At 39.3% G+C, this 21,588-nt stretch overlaps 1 protein-coding gene across 24 annotated transcripts in view; it reads right to left on the reverse strand.

The window, feature by feature from the left end:
• The window catches only part of LOC147010254 (uncharacterized), a 158,064-nt gene that overhangs the window by 74,627 nt on the left and 61,849 nt on the right, over positions 1-21,588 (reverse strand). For 15 of the 24 annotated variants that reach the window (XM_085863173.1, XM_085863182.1, XM_085863168.1 and 12 more), the window contains exons 2-3: positions 15,015-15,071; positions 13,848-13,904 (exon numbers count right to left, since the gene is read on the reverse strand). The exons of 2 other annotated variants lie outside the window; for them this stretch is intronic. In XM_085863173.1, coding sequence (XP_085719299.1) covers positions 13,848-13,904; positions 15,015-15,071 — 114 coding nt within the window. The remainder of the gene's footprint in view (positions 1-13,847; positions 13,905-15,014; positions 15,072-21,588) is intronic. 7 more of the 24 variants (XM_085863172.1, XM_085863186.1, XM_085863170.1 and 4 more) reach the window with 2 other exon arrangements.

Here is a 21,588-nt window from a genome sequence, read left to right on the forward strand (position 1 = left end):
ACCCACCCGAAGGGACCGCCTCAGGTTAACCCAAGGAGACCGCCGTCTGGTGGACGACACCTCAGCACCACTCCGACACACTCTCCCGCAATCTGACCCAGGGATGTTACCCTGTGGTTTCCCTCCTATCAAAGATTGGGGGTCCCGAAGGCTTTGCCCCAATCCCGTCATCCGGTGAGCTGCCCTGCGAAGGGAAGCTGCACAGGAGGTACTCCCACGGAGTGGGTTTTCAGATTTTTTTGCGTTTTGCGGAATGAAGGGTTTTACGATGGCCGGAGTGCAAATCCTGCCACCAACCTCCTAATAAGAAGTAACCCAACTGCAGGAGGACGTCTGCAGACACAGTTGGGCACTAGATATGGATGGCCGTTGGCTCACAAGGAGCTCCTCCGCCCTTTGACAGGTTTTGTTTTTAATCCTGCTGGGTGTCCATATCCAAACACCCCCCTCACCAGAAAACCTGGTGGGGGAGACGGTTTAGTCGCCGACAACCCGACCATGGAACAGGTTAGTACAGGTTTACATGGTACCTGTAGCAGGTCACAGATCGAACCTGACCTGAAAGGAACATCCCATCCCCTGTAATTATTTTATATTTTCCCAACTCGTGTTTCCTCACAATAACCATCGTATTTATTTATTGGAAAACTTCACGTCGGTGAATTCTGATGGATATAACTTCTCCATTGAAAGAAATCATCCGATTATCTTGGTCGGTTATCCTAAAATTTACTCTGTGTATGGTTTTTCTTGACACAGGGAGATAAACCAAATTTTTGGGTTCCAAATTGAATTTATAACCAATTGGGGTTGAGTATGCGCTGAATAAAAATATTGTATTTGTTTTTTTTCCATCATTATAAGCACCATCAATCAAATCACAGTGAATTAACACCGAATTTATTCCTGAGGATATTTGAATGACATTATCACTGTAAAACGTCCCATTAGTTTCAATCTTTTTTGAGGAGAAACCCAATAACTCTCTAAATGAATTATCAATTGTGAAATCAACCTTGTGGTTATTTTTAACTTTAATCGTTGATTTTGAAGTATGTTTTTGAATGTCTATAACAATATTTTTTGGTTCATCACCCTGTTCTTTCATAAGACGAGCAATTTCGGAAGATATTTGAGAAATCTCATATGCTCCGGGTGAGACTGTTATCGTTTTGTATCCACTTCCGGAATTATAACTAAACTTGTCATTTTTATCAGTTATATTAAATAAGGTATTATAAGTTTCCATGGACAATAAAGATGCCTCATATTCTTTTGTTGGGTCAAGTTGTAGTGGGTATGGGAATGAAGATGTGTGGTCGCTTGTTGTGAAATTAAAACTCAGGATTGTGCTTCTCATCTTATTTAAGATGAGATAAAATGTCTTTATATTGAGATTTATTAATTATTTTCATGTTCATCAACTGCTCTAAAATGGCTGATGCTTCATTAAAACAATTGTTATTTCCAGCCTTCTTACTGCCTAACAACAATAAAAGTCTATTAACTAATTGCGATGGGTCATTTGGAAGAAAACTAATACCTGAACCAAGGATACATAAAGCCTGAATAATGTGTTTCTCCTTCTCATTTTTCCTACTTTTACTAGAAATACTAACCCTATAATTTAGAGTGTTCAGCAGATCAATATATACTCTATCATCATTATTTTTCATATCCAATGGTTTATCAATATACTTTGATTCATCCCTCACAGTTGAACCTTGTCTTCCATCTTTTGTGAGAAGAAACATTAATCTCGGAGTTAGTTTAACAGGGGGTTGAGCAGAACCCAAGAACCTTAATTCATCATTAAATATCAATACCTTTTCTTGAACAAGATGAAATATTGCTGGTTGTTCTGTTGGAATGAGTCCTGCTTTGGTTTTTGAATCCGCTGAATATTCATTGTTTTGAAGAGCATTCACACTATAATCAGGGGGTCGATTAATCTCTTCCAGTTGTTGAAATAAACCTTCATCATCATATTCTAATTCTCCTAAATGCTCTAATTCTTCCTCCGTCATTTGATCAAAATCTTTTAACATTTGAAGTTTTTTAGGAGTATATTCTACTGTGGGAACTGTGGAAATATCTTTCATTTTTTCTTGGGAAGTTTTCAAAAGTGGTTTAAAAAATTTCTCTTGTTTTCTTTCAAATGCTTCTTCGCCCATTAGTTTCTGTCTGCGTTTCTTCTTTATGTCTTCCTGTTGTTTTACAACTTTTGAAACCAACTCTTGATGTTCCTTAAATCTTCTTGCTCTTTCTTTTGCATCCATTTATTTATTGTAAAATATCATTTAATGAATTGTAAAGATCAACAGGGAAATTTTCCTTTTCTTCATCATTCAAGTAGATGTGTTCAAATAAATCCTTTTCTTTAAATATTTCATCAAATTCTTTATTAACATTAATGCGAGTTGTAATTTCTTCTTCACTAATACTTGCATCTCTGCTTTTCATACGTTTGCGTTGAGTTTCTTCATCAACATCAAAACCGAATGATAAAATCTTCACTCCGCTCAGATGTTTAATAATTTGTCTCGTTCCTTCTGGATTAGTTTCTAATATCCCAAGACCACCAGATTTTAGTTTCCTTAACTCACTCTTACAATGTGAATATTTTGTTGTACCAAGAGAAACCTCCTCAAATATTTGACCTTCATTCCTCAATCGCATATGTTCCTCCGCTGAAATATAGTGATAATCTTCACCTTTTACTTCTCCAGGTCTTATTGCTCTAGTTGTTGTTGATACAATGCGTATCACGGGGTGTTTTTTTTAGTAAATTTACAATATTCTCATTTGTACTACACAAGAACCTTGATTTATGAAAGTTTTTTCCAGAAGCAGATTTACCCACAAGATTTACAATAATAGTTGTCATTTATATATGTAATTGTTTATAAAACAAAAAATATATCCCTTAATATCTCATCTTGTTTCACAACAATATATTTATATTTTTCAGTCGTGTGCTTCACGTAATCCTCAAATTTCTTTTTACTACATAATGTAGAACAATTATCTCTCCAAAAATTATTGATATCTATTGAATTTAACTTGAATAAAATAAAAGTATTAGCATTGTTTCTGATGGAACGACGAGGAAGTTGAAAGTACGATTGACGAAGATAAATACAATTACAAGAAGAATGTCTCCCTCTTGTGTAGTAGCTGTCCATTACCGTTTGGTTTCTCTCATTCACACAATCATCAAAGATAACGAGGTTCTTTTTTGATTTATCCAAATCTTGGGGAGACGTTATATCATCCGTATTATCACTAAGAATACAAGTTATCGGATTTGATTTCTTTTTACATCTCTGTGTATCACAAAATAGTTGAATTACATCTTCAATGTTATAATCATTTAGGTTTTTTTGACGTTTAAATAAACCGATTATATCTTCTTTTTGAAGACCAGCATTAAAACCTTGTGAGGGTAGTTGATACTCTGGTTGAAAACTCGACTTTGTGAAAATTATTAAATTATCACAATCTAAAAAGTTAGGAGTGAGGAGCATCTTTAAAAGTAAGCAGGTTTTTCCACATCCACTTGAACCAACTATGAGACATCTTAATGAATTTGGGAAATTTTTATGGTTGTTAAATTTTATCTTATTTTCCCAAATGGGTAAAAAAAATCATTCATTTATATATTTGGAAAACAGGTTATTTAATTTATTATTGGCTTTTTTAGAAACTCTATATTTTATCCTAAGTTCAGGTTTAATTTCAAGATAATCCATTATTTTATTTATACAATATCTTGTGTTGATATTTCCCTGAAAATCACATCCATGAATAATATATAACAACAATCCTTTGAACATTTCTCTAATACGTTCAGTTTCTTCCCTTGTAAGGAAAGGTGTGTTATCACCCTCATACTTTACATTCATTTCTCTAATCAATCTTGTAAAGTAATTCATTTTTGGTGTAAATCTAAAAGAATTATTTTCCTTTTTATATTTTTTATTATCATTAATTAGAAGATAATCACAGAATATACATTGTTTTTGGCTTTTGACTCTGTGTTTAATCCCAGTCTTTCACACGCAGGACAATTCTCAAATTTGTCATATGGAGAATCAGGAAAGTCTTGCATATTTATAAAGTAAAACTTTACTTAAACTGAAATTCATCTATACTTTCAGTTGTATATTGACTCATATTTAATAATATTACCATCGATATCGATATACTTTTTTTCATTACCAGATTCAACGACAACATTTTTTATATTAAAGGTAATTTTAAAATGATCGTTAACTGCTATTGAACGAAATGTCATTTCACCTGATATATTAACATCCTTTATTTCATCAGGATTTACATCTTTAGGGTTGTTGAAAAAAATACAAATTTCTCCTTGCATATTACAGATGGTCTTATCTTTTGTTTCTAAAGCTTCATCCATAAGGTTTTTGTTTTTTGATACTTTTTCTTGTTTCATTGCTTTTTCTAGTTTTGAATATATTACCAGAAGGAGAGGAGAAACTTTTGTTAGAGATACTTTCATTGATGTTCTACCAGGTATACGAAAAGCCTTTCCACTGAAGGAAATTGAAGAACTCATATTATTTACCATAATTGTTTTTATCCAATCGTTGTTATATTTATCTTTGTTCAATTTTACATCCTTGACATATTTCTCAGTATCTCTAACAAATGAAGAAATTGATTGAAACTTGTCTTTTGTGTCTTGAAACATTGTATTTATTAAGTGAAAAAGTTGGAGGATAAAATGGTTTGAAGCACAGATTCACCTGTAAAATGAACGAAATTTTCATCAAGAAAATTTTAGTTTAAGCAAAGATTTATTATATAAATATGGTGAATACAACATACTGCGATGTTTGTAATCACAAATATAAACATTATAGAAAACACCTCCAAACCAACAAACACACATTTAATCTATTTCATAAAATATCTCCTCTTGAGTTGGAAAGAAAACATTGTGATATCTGTTCAAAGGATGTTTTGAAGAGAAGTTATAATAGACATCTTCAATCACAAAAACACAAGAAAAATGAGTTTAAAGTAAAGGGACACTATTATATTGAAAACACTGATGAGGCATTTAAAGGGCATATAAAAATAAGGATTTTTCAATTTGGAGAACCCGGTACATCATCAATAGCTGAATCAATTGAAATAGTGAAACCTGATGTTGAAAAAGTTATAAAAAAGACATTAAAAGAAATGAAAACTTTAAAGTTTTATATGGGAGTGAAAATGAATATGAAAAGACAAGATGAAGAACAAACTCCTTATATGAGAACAGATCTTCATTTTATAACATCATTTCAAGATTTTTTGAATAGTGGGGTTTATGAAGAACTATCAAAACAAGAGGAGGATGTTGATAATACAGTGGTAGGAAGTGGATTCAATATTTAAAAAATCATCTTTTTAGATATACACATTCTAAAATCAAACCCTCTTAAAGCTTCTTCTTATATTGAAATACCAAAAGAAATAAAACTAAAGAAGGCAGTTGTTAATATTAAGAACAATGATAATAAATGTTTTCTCTGATCTGTTCTTGCTCACTTTCATCCACCAAAATGTAATTCAGAAAGAGTAAAACAATATATGAAATATGAGAATACCTTGGACATTAAAGATTTTAAATTCCCAATGCCACTAACAGGTATTCCTAAATGTGAGAAAAAGAATAATCTTTCTATTAATGTATATGGATTAACGGATACAAACACAGTTCAAATATTAAAAATTTCAAACAACGATAAAAATGAAGAAACACACATTGATCTTTTATATTTTAGTGTTGGAAAGAATTCACATTACACATACATCAATAATTTATCAAGATTAATCTCTTCTCAGGTATTCAGAACAGCAAACAAAATATATCCTTGTAAGCGATGTCTTAATTCATTTCATACAAAAGAACGATTAGAACAACATTCAAAATATTGTAGTAATCATAAATCAGCTGTAATTACAATGCCTAAACCTGGTGAAAAGATTTCTTTTGAAGATTATAATAAATCTATCATGCACCCATTTGTGATATACGCTGATTTTGAATGTACCCTTAAAAAGATAAATACTGCTTCTCCTAATCCAAAAGAATCATATACAAATAAATATCAAAAACATATTCCTTGTGGTTTCTGTTATTATATCAAATCATCTGTTGGAGAAAAGTATAACAAACTTGAACATTATAGTGGAAAAAAGCTTCACAAGAGTTTGTAAAATGATTAGAAAAGGATTGTATAAGACTCACTAAATTAATGAAAGAAACAAATGAACCGATGAAATTAACCAAAGAAGAAAAATTAGAAATTAGAAAGAACAATATCTGTCATATTTGTGAGGGGGAAATTAAGGAGTCTAAAGTTAGGGATCATTGTCATCTTACTGGTAAATATAGAGGTCCCGCTCATTCCTGTTGTCATCTTAATTATAAATTACCTTCTTTTATTCCAGTCTTTCTTCACAACAGCGCCAACTATGATACACATCTATTTATAAATGAACTTTCAAAAACACCAGGGAATATTTCTGCCATAACAAACACAAGTCAAAAGTATATTTCATTTACAAAAATGATATTCACAAAACCTTTAACTCGTATTAGGTTTCTAGATTCTTACAAGTTTATGGGAACACCACTTGCCTACCTCGCATCAAATCTAAGCTCCACAGACTCTTTTCCAAATCTTAATTCATTCTTTCCAAAAGAGGAAATTCTCACTAAAGAGGAAATTCAGATTAAAGAGAGAATTCAAAGTAAAGAGGAAATTCTAATTAATGAGGAAAATAATGAAGAAATTCTAACTGAAGATGAAATTCTAATTATAAAGAAAATTCGAACAATGAATGAAATTCGAACTAAAGAGGAAATTCTGATTAAAGATGAAATTCTGATTAAAGAAGGAATTCTCACGAGAGAGGAAATTCAAACAAGGAATGAAATTCAAAGTAAAGAGAAAATTCTTACAAGTAAGGGAATTTATCCTTATGATTATATGGATTCATTTATGAGATTTAAAGAAACACAACTTCCTTCAAAAGAAAGTTTCTATAATAACCTTTATGAAGAAGAGATAAGTGATAAGGAATATAAGCACGCGCAAGAAATATGGAAAATATTTAAGATAAAGAACCTTGGAGAATATCATGATTTATATCTAAAAACAGATGTTTTATTGTTCGCTGATGTGTTTGAAGCTTTTAGATCACTCTGTCATAATAAAAATTGTTATGGATTAGATCCTGCCCACTATTTCACAGCTCCTGGTTTAGCTTGGAGTGCAATGTTGAAAATGACAAAACAAGATATAGATTTAATCAGTGATGTTGATATGCTTTTGATGATTGAGAAGTCCAAGAGAGGTGGAATATCACAAGTATGTTCAAAAAGATATGCTAAAGCAAATAATAAATATCTTCCAGATTATGATAGTGAAAAAGATAGAAATTATTTGATGTACTTTGATGCTAATAATTTGTATGTATGGGCAATGTCTCAATCTCTGCCTTATGGTAAATTAGAGTGGGTGGAAGAAAAGGATTATGAAAAGGCTTTGATGAATATTGTTAATTCTTCTCAAGAGGAATTGAATGACGAAGAAGAAGGTTATTATTTTGAAGTTGATTTGAGGTACCCGAGTGATCTTCATAATAAGCATAAAGACCTTCCTTTTGCATGTGAGAAAGAAACCCCGAAGAAAGAATGGTTCATTGATTATCATAAAAGTTTTAATATTAAAGGCAAATCAACAGAAAAGTTATTAACAACATTCTATGATAAAGAGGGATATGTTTTGCATCAGAGAAGCTTAAAACAGTTTTTGAGAGAAGGATTGAGAGTAGCTAAAATTCATAGAGTTTTAAAATTTAAACAAAGTCCTTGGGTGAAAAAGTATATTCAATTCAATGCAGATATGAGAGCAAATACAAAAGTAAAATTTGAAGGGGACTTTTATAAATTAATGAATAATGCTGTATTTGGAAAGACTATGGAAAATGTTAGAAACAGGCAAAACATTAGATTCGCAACATCTTGGAAAGAAGCTTCGAGATTGATAAATAAACCAAGTTTTGAGAGAGAAGAGGTTTTTTTCAGAGAACTTTTCTGCAATTCATATGAAAAAGGAAAGTATTGTAATGGATAAACCAATTTATATTGGAACAGCAGTTCTTGATTTATCAAAGATATTGATGTATGATTATTTGTATAATGATTTAAAGAAAGAGTATGGTGAAAATGTTTCATTTTTGTATATGGACACTGATAGTTTTATCCTAGATATAAAAACTGATGATGTTTATAAAGATATGAAGAAAAATATTGGAGTATATGATACAAGTAATTTCAGCAAGAAGAGTGAGTTATTTTCCAAAAAGAATGAAAAGGTTATTGGTAAGTTTAAGGATGAGTTGGGTGGAAAAGTAATGAGTGAGTTTATTGGATTGAGAGCAAAGGCATATGCTTATAAGTATGGTGATCAGATTGATAAGAGGTTAAAGGGAATAAAGAAATCAATAACTTTTAGAAATTATTATAATTGTTTGATGAATAAGAAAGAAGAATATAGGAAAATGAATACAATAAGAAGTTATAAACATAACATATATAGTGAAGAAGTAAATAAAAAGGCATTAGGAGCCTTTGATGATAAGAGATTTATTTTAGATAATGGAATAGATTGTGTTCCATATGGATATTGTATGATAGAGTGTATAAAATAGATTGTGTTTTAACGATGGGAAGATGGGTTAGGGTTTTTTAAGGGCTACCGCCGCATTTTTTCGTAATATATAAATGGTCAAACCAAGTATTAATCAAACTAAAGAGTGGAGAAAATCTCAGTCTTGGTATATAAATGGAAAACATAATGAATGTGAAAAATATCAAATAAGTCTTATTGAAAAAATAACTAAAACAAAGGTAAATAAAACAAATAAGCGAATCAATTTAAAAAGTAGTAAGTTAGAGGATGTAAAGAAAAAAATGAATATCCTTGAATGGACTGAAAACTTTGATGGTTATCAACTGAACAATGAAAAAACAATTTACTATAATCTCAAAATGATATGTGGCTCAGGAGGTGGTCAAACAAGAGCATTAAGAGAAGTTTATCATTTCGTAATGGCACAAAAGGGGTATCTTAAAAAATATAAAGATTCAAATGTTTTGTTTTTCAATATTTTAGATGGGGATTATTGTGCAAAGAAAATTAAACTATTGAAGGAGTTTGAGAATGAACAAATCTTTATAGGTTCAATGAGTGAGCTAAACAATATGCATTGGTTATTTGAAAAAGAGTGTCCCGAGGCTTAGACGTTTCAGATATTTCTTTAGAATCACCTTTAACAAATCACATTGCTACTTTGCTACTTGAACAAATCTTTATCTTATTGCATGGGTTATTTGAAAAAAAGTATCCCCAGGTTAAAAGGGGAGACAAATAAATATACCTTGGGATAAAAAGGGGGTTTATTTTTAGGGAAAAAAAAAATGAATCACTGAAAATCCCCCATTCATTTGCATGGGGAAAAGTGAGGCAGAACCAGTATATTCACCCTACTCCCCCCCCCTCTCCGCCACATCCACAAAGCTGCCTCCTTCCCCTGCCCTCTCACCCCCATCTCATCACTCCAACTCCTCAAATCCTCAACTGCCTTCTGCCCCCCCCCTCTCCCCCAGCACCACAGAGCCTGTTCTCCTCCTCATCCGGCCCCCTCCCCGAGCTATTCTGCAATCCCCCACACTCTTTCAACAACTATAAAATCACATCCTGGATAAAATCACAAACTGGTTCAACACGTGGAACATGTCTTTCAATCCAGACAAATCTCACACTCTCACTATGTCTCTTCGAAAGGACCGTTTAGAAAACCCCCCCATCCACTTTCTCAACAATCCTCTGGAAGAAGTCTTTTCTTTCAAGCTTCTGGGTTTTACTATCTGCCATGACCTTTCCTGGGAAAGTCACATTTCCAACCTCGCCTCAAAAGCCAGTCGCCGACTGGGAATCCTCCGTCGTGCAAAGTCCTTCCTCGGCCCTTTTGAGCTCCTGACCACTTACAAAGCTTTTGTCCGTAGCCTGATGGAGTACTGCTCTCCCCTCTGGGCTGGTGTGCCTGCCTCCCACCTTTCTCGGATTCACGCTGTCGAAACCAGCGCATTTAAGATCATCGGCATCTCCCGCAATGAAGCTGAGTCTTTGGGCCTCTCACTCAATCACCGCAGGTTGGTCGGTGGTCTTTCTGTCTTCTACCGACTCCTCTCCAGCCTTGCCCCCCCCTGCTCTCTCTGCGATTTGTCCCCACCACATTTCCACAGGGCGCTGAAGGTCCGCCAACAACCCCCTTCTGGTAAAACTACCAAAATCACGAATCACTGCTCATCTTCACTCTTTCAATCCTCTTTTTTCCCGCCTTTGGAATAAACTTCCTCACTCTATTCTTTCCCATTCTTCCCTCCAGGCTTTCACAACAGCTGTTCACCACCACCTCTTATCTTCCCCCATCCAAATCCTCGATCTTTTCTACCCCCGATAATCCACCCAAGCCCACTTCCTTCAATTCCCCTGCTTTCCTTCCTGAAAGTCCCTGTAATATCCATCTTCTCTTCACCATGTTTCCTGTCCCATCCCCATCCCTCTCCCTTCCACAGTTCACCTAATGTGTCTATTCCCCACTGTTTTGTCCCTCCCACTCCCTCCCACTTGTCTCATGCCCCCTTGCTGTGAGTTGTGTGTTAGCTCTCATACGAGCCTCGACCAAGGTACACAAAAAAAAAAACTATCCTTACCTCCCCCACCCCTACTCCCTTGTCCTACCGTCCCCCTCCCGTCCCATCCCCTGCACCCAAAGCCTCATCCCCTCTCTCTTCATTAACAATGTGGACCTCAAATATCCGGGGCCTTCGCTCAAACCTTTAAGATCTTTCCATACAGGTTGCCACTGACAAACCAGACATAATCTGCCCAACAGAAACTTTCCTCCCTCAAGACGTCTCTGACTCCCAAGTATCTCTCCCTGGTTACTCCCTCCTCCGGTATGACAGACCTGAGCCTCGTCCTGGTGGAGGAGTTGCTCTCTTCATTAAAGACTCTATTCCTCACTCTCCATGTACTGCCCTCACTCCCCCACACCCGCAGGAATACCTCTGGCTACGGCTTCCCTCCACTCCCACCTCATGTTTATATGTGTACTGTACCGTCCACAAAACAGTGATGACTCCATTTACACCTCACTATCCGAAAATATTGACCAACTTCTATCTTCTCATCCGAACTGTCTTCCTCAAATGTCATCATGCCAGTTGGCTAGGTATGGGTACCTCTCTCACCTGTCAAGGCACTTCAGCAAAAGCTTTCTGCGACTCATTGGGACTGACTCAATCAGTCAATTTCCCGACCTGGATCTCAACCAATGGTTCTCCATCTCTTCTGGATCTGATTGACAAATTTCCCTGAAAATATCTGCTGTTCTTCCTCCGCTCCAATCCGTTCTTCTGACCACGTGCTTGTCAAAGTGAACATCTCTCTGGGTGTTATCAGAGAACCACCTCAGTGCCGTCGAGTCTGGCATTTCACTCAAGCCGACTTACAGGGTCTCGAAGCAGCCATCAAACTTCCAGACTGGTCTCTCATCACTACTTTCTCCAACATCAACTCATCCTGGGAATTCTTTCAAAGAAACTTGCTCTCCCTCATGCACAGATTTATCCTCTCTCATCTTCTGTTGTCCTCCCCTTCCTTCCGCCCTTGGTTTAATGAAGCTTGTGGCGAGGCAGTTGTCCTGAAACAACTTGCCTTTGCCTCATGAAAAGCAAACCCAACTTAGGGTAATCTCAGTTCCTTCCATAAAGCTCAGAACAAGTGTGTACCTACTCTCAGGAGAGCCAGAAAACAACATCTTTCTAAGCTCAAGTTTGAACTCTTAAACATCTCTCCCTCCTCAAAATCCTGGTGGTGTCTAATCAAATATGCTTCTGGTGTATGTTCCCCCTCCATCCCTTCCCTTACCTCAAATGGCCACACTGCTGGAACCGCACATGAAAAGGCTGAATGCCTAAACTCGGCGTTTGCATTGCAATCTTTTGTCCAAAACCCCTCGCTTTCTGCACCCAACTTACCCAGTCATACCCAACTGTCCCTGTTCTCCTGACAAGGTGGAGAGCTTGCTGTCAAACCTCAACTCAGATTCTGCAACCGGTCCAGACGGAATGAGCCTACGTGTCCTAAAAACCTGCTCCTCTGCTCTTCCTCACCCTCACTCTGATCTATTCACCCTCTCATTTGCTCAAGGTCATCTGCCATCTGCTTGGAAATCAGCAAACATTTCTGCCCTGCACCAAAAAGGTGCAAAAACAGATCACTGCAACTGCAGACCAATCATCAGCCTTCTCCGAATCATCAGCAAGGTTATGGAATCCATCATCGCTTCAGACATTAAATCCTTCCTCTTCTCCAATGGCTTGATTTCGGATCATCAATTTGGTTTCAGACCAGGTCACTCAACACTGGATATGCTGCTTCTGCTCTCCCAACAATGGATGGAGGTCCTCAATGCCGGATATGAAATCAGAGCCATATCCGGAGACATATCGCGTGCTTTTGACACGGTCTTGGCACCCTACTCTGCTCACCAAACTCTCTTCCTATGGTATCCAAGGCCATCTCCACTCATGCCTCGCAGACTTACTCTCCTGTCGTAGAAAACGTGTGGCCCTAAATGGAGTTCTTTCATCCCCTCTTCCTGTCCAGGCAGGAGTTCCTCAAGGCAGCGTTCTGGGCCCTGTTCTTTTTCTGGTATTCATCAATGATCTCTCCGACTCCGTGGAAAATCCTCTTTATCTCTTTGCTGATGACTCCACCCTCTGCCGTAGCATGTCATCCCTCAGACCGGCAAGCAGCAGCTTCTTCGCTCACAGCATATCTGGGTAAAATCACAAACTGGTCCAACACGTAGAACATGTCTTTCAATCCTGACAAATCTCACACTCTCACTATGCCTCTCCGAAAGGAACGTCTGGAACCTCCCCCCCTCCCCCACCACAATCCACTTTCTCAACAATCCTTTGGATGAAGTCCTTTCTTTCAAGCTTCTGGCTCTCACTATCTGCCATGATCTTTCCTGGGAAAGCCACATTTCCAACCTGGCCTCCAAAGCCAGTTGCCGACTGGGAATCCTCCATCATGCAAAGTCCTTCCTCAGCCCACCTGAGCTCCTGACCGCATACAAAGCTTTCGTCCGCAGCCTGATGGTGTACTGCTATCCCCTCTGGGCTGGTATTCCTGCCTCTCACTTTTCTCGGATCATTGTTATCTCATACGATGAGGCTGAGTCTTTGGGCCTCTCACCGCAAGCAGGTCGGTGATCTTTCTGTCTTCTACTGTTGATGTAGAAGACACTTCACTTCACTCTTTCATTCCTCTTTTTTCCACCTTTGGAATAAACTCCCTCACTCTGTTCAATCCCACTCTTCCCTCCAGGCCTTCAAAACGGCTGTTCACCACCACCTCTTATCGTCCCCCATCCAAATCCTCGATCTTTTCTACCCGTTAATCCACCCCAAACCCACCTCCTTCAAATTACCTGCTTTTCTTCCTGAAAGTCCCTGTATGTCCATCTTGTATACCCCATGTTCCCCGCCCCATCCCTCTCCCTTCATAGATCTCCGAATGTCGCTATTCCCCACCGTTTTGTGCTTCTCACTCCCGCCCATCTTCTCTCATGCCTCCCTTGATGTGCGTTGTGTGTTAGCTCTCCGATGAGTCTCGACAAGGTATACAAAAAATAAAAAAGAGAGGGAACAACTTCAATGTTGTACTGCTGCTCCAGCTTACCTCGCACTTCCTGAAATTCCAGTTCTTCAGGCTCACGTTTCACAATGGTCATCACATCTGCAGAGGAACAGAACTCGCTGTAAAAATGGCTGCCAGTGGAGATAAAAATGTGTACATCTTCGGTAAGTATATAAAATGAAAATTTGTTGTTCTTCAACTCAGCATATCCATCGTTCATAATGTTGGGAACGCAAGTTCAAATCCCATATACACTGTTGAGAGTTTTAAGCCTCTGCCGAAGAAGTCGCTGGAGGAATCATTTTTTTGGGAGTGCCCGTCTGGTTGTCCGTCAGTCCGTCCATACGTCTGTGATCGCTTTTCGTTAACTTAAGAACGGCTGAAGGAATCTTATCGCGTTCAGTCAAACTTGGTACAAGTATGTATAATGATGCAAAAATGAACCGATTAGATAAAGGGGTCAAGAGGACAAAGGGTAGAGGTCCCTTGAGGTAAAAATTCTGTTACCACACCAACTTCTGAACCAGCGATGGGATTTTGACCACATTTGGTACAAGTATATATTAGGATGCAAAGATGAACCAATTAGAATTTGGCATCAAAGGTCAGAAGCCATATCAGGTAAAAATATGATACTTCAGAACAGTTGAAGGGATTAAAATCAAACTTCGTACAAGTATTATAATGATGTAATAATGTGGGCGGAGGCATATCGGTCGACATCATGATGTTAGAGTGCCGTTTTAGTTTACATCTCCTTTCTCCTTGTTATTGTTAAAAGTCAGGTGAACATCACATCATGGGTTTGTCCTGTGTCACAGATGGACAAGTTTAGACACTGTAAAAAAAAAAATATATATATATATATATATATATATATATATATATATATATATATATATATATATATATATATATATATATATATATATACACATATATATATATATATATATATATATATATATATATATATATACACACATATATATATATATATACACACATATATATATATATATATATATATACACATATATATATATACACACAGTATACACCCTGAACATATTAAAGATGTAATTGAGAATGGAGTGATAGGGGTTGGGGGAGTGAGGGAGACAAGAGAAAGAATGAAAGAGAAAATGTCAATATTCCTGTGTACGATGCTGAAATGACGTGTTATTCGTTTATCCTCCTCCAGCTCACCTCGCACTTCCTGAAATTCCCATTCTTCATGCTCGGTTTTCATGATCGTCATTGCATCTGTGGAAGAATAGACCTTGCAACAAAAATGGCCACCACATGGAGACAAAATATCAACATCTTCGGTATGTTTTTGAAATTAAAACATTTTTGATTGAGTTGTTTGTTCCGATCCAAGCAAAGAGTTTTGGTTTCTGGAATCGTGTGTAGATAAATTAGAGTGGTGTTCACGCAGGCAAGATGGGCTGAATGGCCTCCACCTGTGTTAGATTTCCTTGCAAATCTCAGGTTGAACTCTCAATTTCTGTGGTTGTTGGTTTATTGTCTCATCAGGTTCTTGCAACACTAAAGTCACTGACGATGCTGGTACTAGATGGAATGCAGGTATAAGCTTCTCCATGAACATGTAATGTTGTTTATTACTGTGGGCCATAATTCAATTTAGTGTATTTATTGATGAAGAAAGGGTAATCTATCAGACAAGTTATGTGGTATTACATTGTTCAAAGAGTCTGACAAAGTTGGCTCTTTAACATTTTGGAACTATTCACCAAGTTTGCTTGTAATTGGCGAGGAATGACATCCTGAGATGTTCGTGAATGATTAACTAATCTGAGAGGTTTAAAGCTCACTTTTTCAACTATGAACTCAACAGGATATCATAAAAGCAAACAGAGTGCAACAAAAAATTTTGTAGTAATGGTCAAAACATTTGAAGATGATAAAAGCTGTCAAAAAGGCACATGGATTAACCCTTTATACCTGCCGTTCGGGGAGGAACCCTGCACATTTCTCCCAAGCCTCGTAAAATGGCTTGATGGGAAAAGCCATACATTCACACGTAAAAATAAGCTTTTGACTCAGGGTTCCTCCACATACAGGTAGGTTCCACAGGTGCTCTTTCCAAATGAATCAAAGCTAAGTTTTTCGAACAGGATCCATCGTGTTTTTCTGTCATATTTTCATCTCTGCCATTTGTATTTTCAGTGAAATTTTCCCGTGATAAATCGTTCCTTGATATTCATAGAATACATACTGCGCACGCCACACAGTCTTGAGAAGGACTAGGTACGAGCCAACTCATGTTTTTCTTTTTTATCTCTGGGCATTACGCTTTGTTCAATTCACCATGTAAGTTGTTAGGAGATGGCGTCATCAAAGTCATATGTGCCATATCAAATGGTCATGTAGCATGTGGTAAAGTTTCAATTTCCTCTGTTGAAGTTTTTGATGTACACTCTTAACAAAATGCAGACACGTATGAGGTCCGTCTGAAATGTAACGGGACTGACTTCACAGAAATTTTATTCCAAAAAAAGATATTGAAATCACAGCTTGTCCCTTTCAAAATAGTTTCAATCTACTCTCACACACTTGTCCATCCTCTTCTTCCACGCTTCGATACATCCCCAGAAGGCTTCTTCTGGAATCCTCCAGAGCTCCGTCATGGAGGCCATCAAAAGGGCCGTGCCATCAGGAAATCGGGTCCCCTTGAGCTCGGGGAGTCGGAAAAAAATCACAAAGGGCCAAGTCTGGCAAATATGGGGGTTGCTCCAGAGTTGGCACGTTCCTCTCCGCCAGAAACTGTCGGATGCTCAGGGCACTGTGAGCATGGGCGTTGTCTTGGTGGAGGATCCAGGTGTTGTTCTCCCACAGATCCCTCCTCTTGTCCCGGTCTGATCTCATGAGGTGCCGGAGGATCTCCTTGTACACGTATTGATTTCCTGTTTGACCCTGAGGTAGAAACTCGAAGTCGACGATGCCCTTGATGTCAAAAAACATGATGAGCATCACCTTCACCTTTGACTTCGACATCCTTACTTTCTTTGGTCTTGGTGATGCCGGACTTTTCCACTGACGACTCTGCCATTTGATCTTGGGATCGTATTCAAATATCCACGATTCATCGCCAGTAATGACTCTCCCGAGCAGGTCTGGATCGTCCTCGAGGCGCTCGATAATGTCTTGACAGACAGTGACTCTTTGCAGTTTCTGGTCCTCGGACAACAGCTTGGGGACCGTCTTTGCGCACACCTGCGCATTTCGAGATTTTCAGTGATGATGCTTCAGACAGTGTCCTTGTTGATGGAAAGTTATTCAGCAGTAATCCTCACCATGAGTTAACGATCTACGCGCACCAACTGCTTCACACGCTCAATGTTGTCCGCCGTTCTGCTCGTTGAAGGTCTTCCAGACGGTAGATCATCTTCAACCTCCTCCCGTCCCGCTTTGAACCTCTTGTGCCATTCAAATGCACGTGTACGTGACATCGTTTCTTCCCCGTAAACTTGCGACAGCATCGCGAAGGATTCGGAAGGTGTTTTGCCTTTTTTTGCCTCGGAAGGAGGAACTCCAGCCTGCACAGGAAGAGGGGATGAAAGAACTCCATTTAGGGCCCACGTTGACTGCGACAGGAGAGGAAGTCTGCGAGCCATGAGTGGAGATGGCGTTGAATACCATGGGAAGAGAGTTTGGTGAGTAGTGCAGGGTGCCAGACTGTCAAAAGCACGTGATATGTCCAGGGATACGGCTCGGATTTCCTGTCTGGCATTGAGGACCTCTATCCATTGATGGGAGAGCAGAAGCAGCATATCCAGGGTAGAGTGACCTGGTCTGAAACCAAATTGATGATTGGAAATCAAGCCATTGGAGAAGAGGAAGGATTTCATGTCTGAAGCGATGATGGATTCCATAACCTTGCTGATGATTGGGAGAAGGCTGATTGGTCTGTAGTTACAGGGATCTGTTTTTGCACCTTTTTTATGCAGGGCAGTGATGTTAGCAGATTTCCAAGCAGATGGCAGATGACCTTGGGCAAATGATAGGGTGAATAGAACAGAGAGAGGGTGAGCAAGAGCAGAAGAGCAGGCTTTGAGGACACGTGGGCTGATGCCGTCTGGACCGGTTGCAGAATCTGACTCGAGGTTTGAAAGCAAGCTCTCCACCTTGTCAGGAGAAAAGGATACAGAGTCCAGGGACAGTTGGGTGCGACTGGGTAAAGTGGGTAGAGATAGTGATGGGTTTAGGACACAAGATTTAGCTGCAAACACCGAGTTTAGACATTCAGCTTTTTCACGTGTGGAATCAGCAGTGCGGCCATTTGAGGTAAGGGAGGGGATGGAGGGGGAACATACACCAGAAACAGGTTTGATTAAACGCCACCAGGATTTTGAGGAGGGAGAGAGGTTTGAGAGTTCAGACTTGAGATGAGAAAGATGTTGTTTTCTGGCTCTCCTGAGGGTAGCTACACACTTGTTCCGAGCTTTGTGGAAGGAACTGAGATTGCCCTCAGTTGGGTTTGCCTTCCATGAGGCAAAGGCAAGTTGTTTCAGGACAACTGCCTCGCCACAAGCTTCAGTGAACCATGGGCGGGAAGAAGGGTAGGACAACTGAACACGAGAGGGAATAAATCTGTGCATGAGGGAGAGCAAGTTTCTTTGAAAGAAATCCCAGGATGAGTTGATGTTTGAGAAAGTAGTGATAGGAGACCAGTCTGTAAGTTTGATGGCTGCTCGGAGACCCTGCCAGTCGGCAGGAGTGAAATGCCAGACTCGACGGCGGTGAGGTGGTTCTCTGATAACAGCCAGAGAGATGTCCACTTTGACAAGGATGTGGTCAGAAGAACCGATTGGAGCAAAAGAAGAGCAGCATTGAATCAGCTTGTTCTTGTCACCGAACCAACTCGAATCTACATTTGTTTTGTCATCACTCGTCCACAACGTTTTGAGATTGCATGCCATGTGCAGTTCCTAAAGAAAGTGCACACTCCATTTCAAAATTTTCACCTTTTGTTGCCTTATAGCCTGGAATTGCTTAACGTTAAATCAGACTTTTCCCACCTTTATTTACACATCGTAACCCACAACTTCCAAGTGAAAAACAAATTCTACAAAATTTCCAAAAATTAAAAATAAAAAACCAGACCATCTTTGTTGGATAATTGTTCACCCCCTGATGATGGCAATTGTAAATTCGCTCAGGTGTAAATAATCACCTTCAAAATCACACACCAGGTTAATTGGCCTCCACACGTGTTAAATTAAAGTGATTCTGATGAAAATTGACATTTTTAGAAATCTGGAACGATGCTGACCTCAACAATAGTTGGTGGTTGAATTTGATGAACTGACATGGAGGAGGAGGACATGGGGCCCATACTCTGTCCAGTCTAGTCCCATTGGGACCATACTCTGTACAGAGCGTTGGTGCTGCCGAAGCAGTCTCCTTGTCTATTAGGCACAATCCTGGACGGGTCGCCACTCCCACACAGTCGGCCAGCATGCTGGCACTCATTTTGCCGACCTCAGAAGGATGACAGGTGGAGTCAACCCCACCTGGTATTAATTCAACAGCTGAGCAGGATTTGAACTCAGGACCCTAGGATCCAAAGCCCACCACCCAAACCATCAATCCAATACCAGACATTTTTTTTTCCCCTTCCCTTTTCTTTTACCCTTTCTCTATTTTTCCCCTCTGGATCGTGTTTTAAACCTGTTTCTAATGATTTTAAATCGTTTTTTTTTTTTACTCTTTCCTCATTCCCAATTCTGGGATTGGAATCTGCTCTGGAGATCCTGTTAAGAGTTCAAGTCAATCAGATAAAAAAAATGAAGAATTCAGAAATTTAACCAATGTTGACCTTTCGGCTGATGTTGACCTCTTGATGGTTGAATTCAATGAGGTGAAATGAAAATTCTCTTCAAATTTCAAGTCAATCAGATGAAAATTGAAGATGTTAGAAAATTGGCCAATGTTTACCTTTGTGTGACCGCTATATCACATGGTCATGTAACATGTGGTAAAGTTTCAATTTCCTTTGCTGAACAGTTTACAATGGACGCTCTTAAAAAAATGCAGACTTGTATGATGTATGTACATGAACGATTGCTTGATGTGGCTTTTAGCTTTGCGAGCGCAAGGTAAAAACAAAACCCAAAATCTCTTTCATTCGGACACTATTATTTTGCCTTCGACCTGTACTTGCTGGACATCGCTCCTTTTCCTCTTTTTTTGTTTTCCTTTCCTTTTCCATCATCTTCATTGAAGAAGATGCTTCTTCCTTTTAAAGCTTCTGAAAAGCTATGAAAATGTTTCATTTCCCCTACTTCCCTGGCATCAGCATGCAATGTGTTCTTCATCATGATCTATTCATCCTATTCTTCTTCACAAGGTATATTTTGCAAACTTGTCTTCTGGTGGAAATGCTGCACTCGTGTCGTTGCATGCAGTTCTGTGCTCTGCCTGGAACACAAGCATCATCCCAACTGACTGGAAGAGGAGCCTTGTTGTCCGTCGCTGGAAAGGGAAGTGATCGCCATGACTGCAACAACTTCCGAGGGGTGACACTGCTCTCAGTTCCAGGCAAGGTCTTTCCTCGGATAATTATTGATAGGGTTCGCCACCGTCTGCTTGAGCAGTCAGGCTTTACACCAAAGAAGTCAACGATTGACCGTATCCTTGCTGTTCGGGTCCTCACCGAACGCATTCGGGAGTTTCGGCAAGGGCTGCTTCGAGCTTATGTTGATCTCTGTAAAGCGTTTGATTCAGTGAATCAGGATGCCCTCTGGAGGATTCTTGGTCTTTGTGGGGTGCCACCAAAACTGATCGACCTGATGTCCGAGCTATACTCTGGTACTGCGAGTGCTGCGAGATGTGGTGGTACCATCTCTGACTTATTTCCAGTTGTCACTGGAGTTCGTCAGGGGTGTGTACTGGCCTGCACACTTTTCAGCACTTCTATGGACTGGATTCTGGGGAGGATGTCAGAGAGATCAACCTGCAGTGCATTGTTTGGGAATGTCAAGATCTCTGACCTTGATTTCACAGATGATGCAGTCATCTTTGTGGAGACTCTGGATATCATTTTGGTGGCCCTCGAGGTGAGGGATTAGGAGTCGTAGCTGCTGGGATTATGGGTTTCCTCGGTCAAAACTAAGATCCAGGCTTTCAATGACATCTTGGCTGCCGTTGTCCTGTCTGTGCCTGCTTGTGGTGAGGATGTTGAGGTCATGGAGAGAGTCACTTACCTTGGTAGTGATATTCATGTCTCTGCTGGTTGTGAGCCAGAGGTCAACAGACGTCTGGTTTGGGCCTGGTGGTCATGGATTCACTGGATCATGGGGTGTGGCGCTGCCAGTGCCTGTGCGGGAGGACGAAAGTCCAAGTCTTCAGGTCCTTGGTGCTTCCAGTCTTGCTTTATTGATGTGAGACTTGGACTCTGACCAGGTATCCGAGACGGAGACTTGATTCCTTTGGTACCAGGTCTCTTCGTAGAATCCTCGGCTTTCGCTGGTTGGACTTTCTGCCCACTGAGCGGTTGCTGAGAGAGACTCAAATGAGAATTGTTACCTCCATAGTCTGTGAGCATCAGCTGCGGCTGTATGGACATATGGCTCGTTTTCCTGATGCTGATCCTGCTCACCAGAATCTCTCAGCGAGGGAGCCTCGTGAGTGGAGGAGGCCAATGGGCCGACCACGTGCCTCGTGGTTGCAGCAGGTTGATCAGCATCTCAAGGAGATGGGGATGGGGCCAGGCATCTACCTGGGGGATGGCCAGTCAGAGGCCCTTGGAGTACCG

The sequence above is a fragment of the Eptatretus burgeri genome, chromosome 17 (assembly GCF_056783735.1).
Source record: "Eptatretus burgeri isolate ZD-2024b chromosome 17, Ebu_testis_v1, whole genome shotgun sequence".
NCBI classification, from domain to species: Eukaryota; Metazoa; Chordata; class Myxini; order Myxiniformes; family Myxinidae; genus Eptatretus; species Eptatretus burgeri.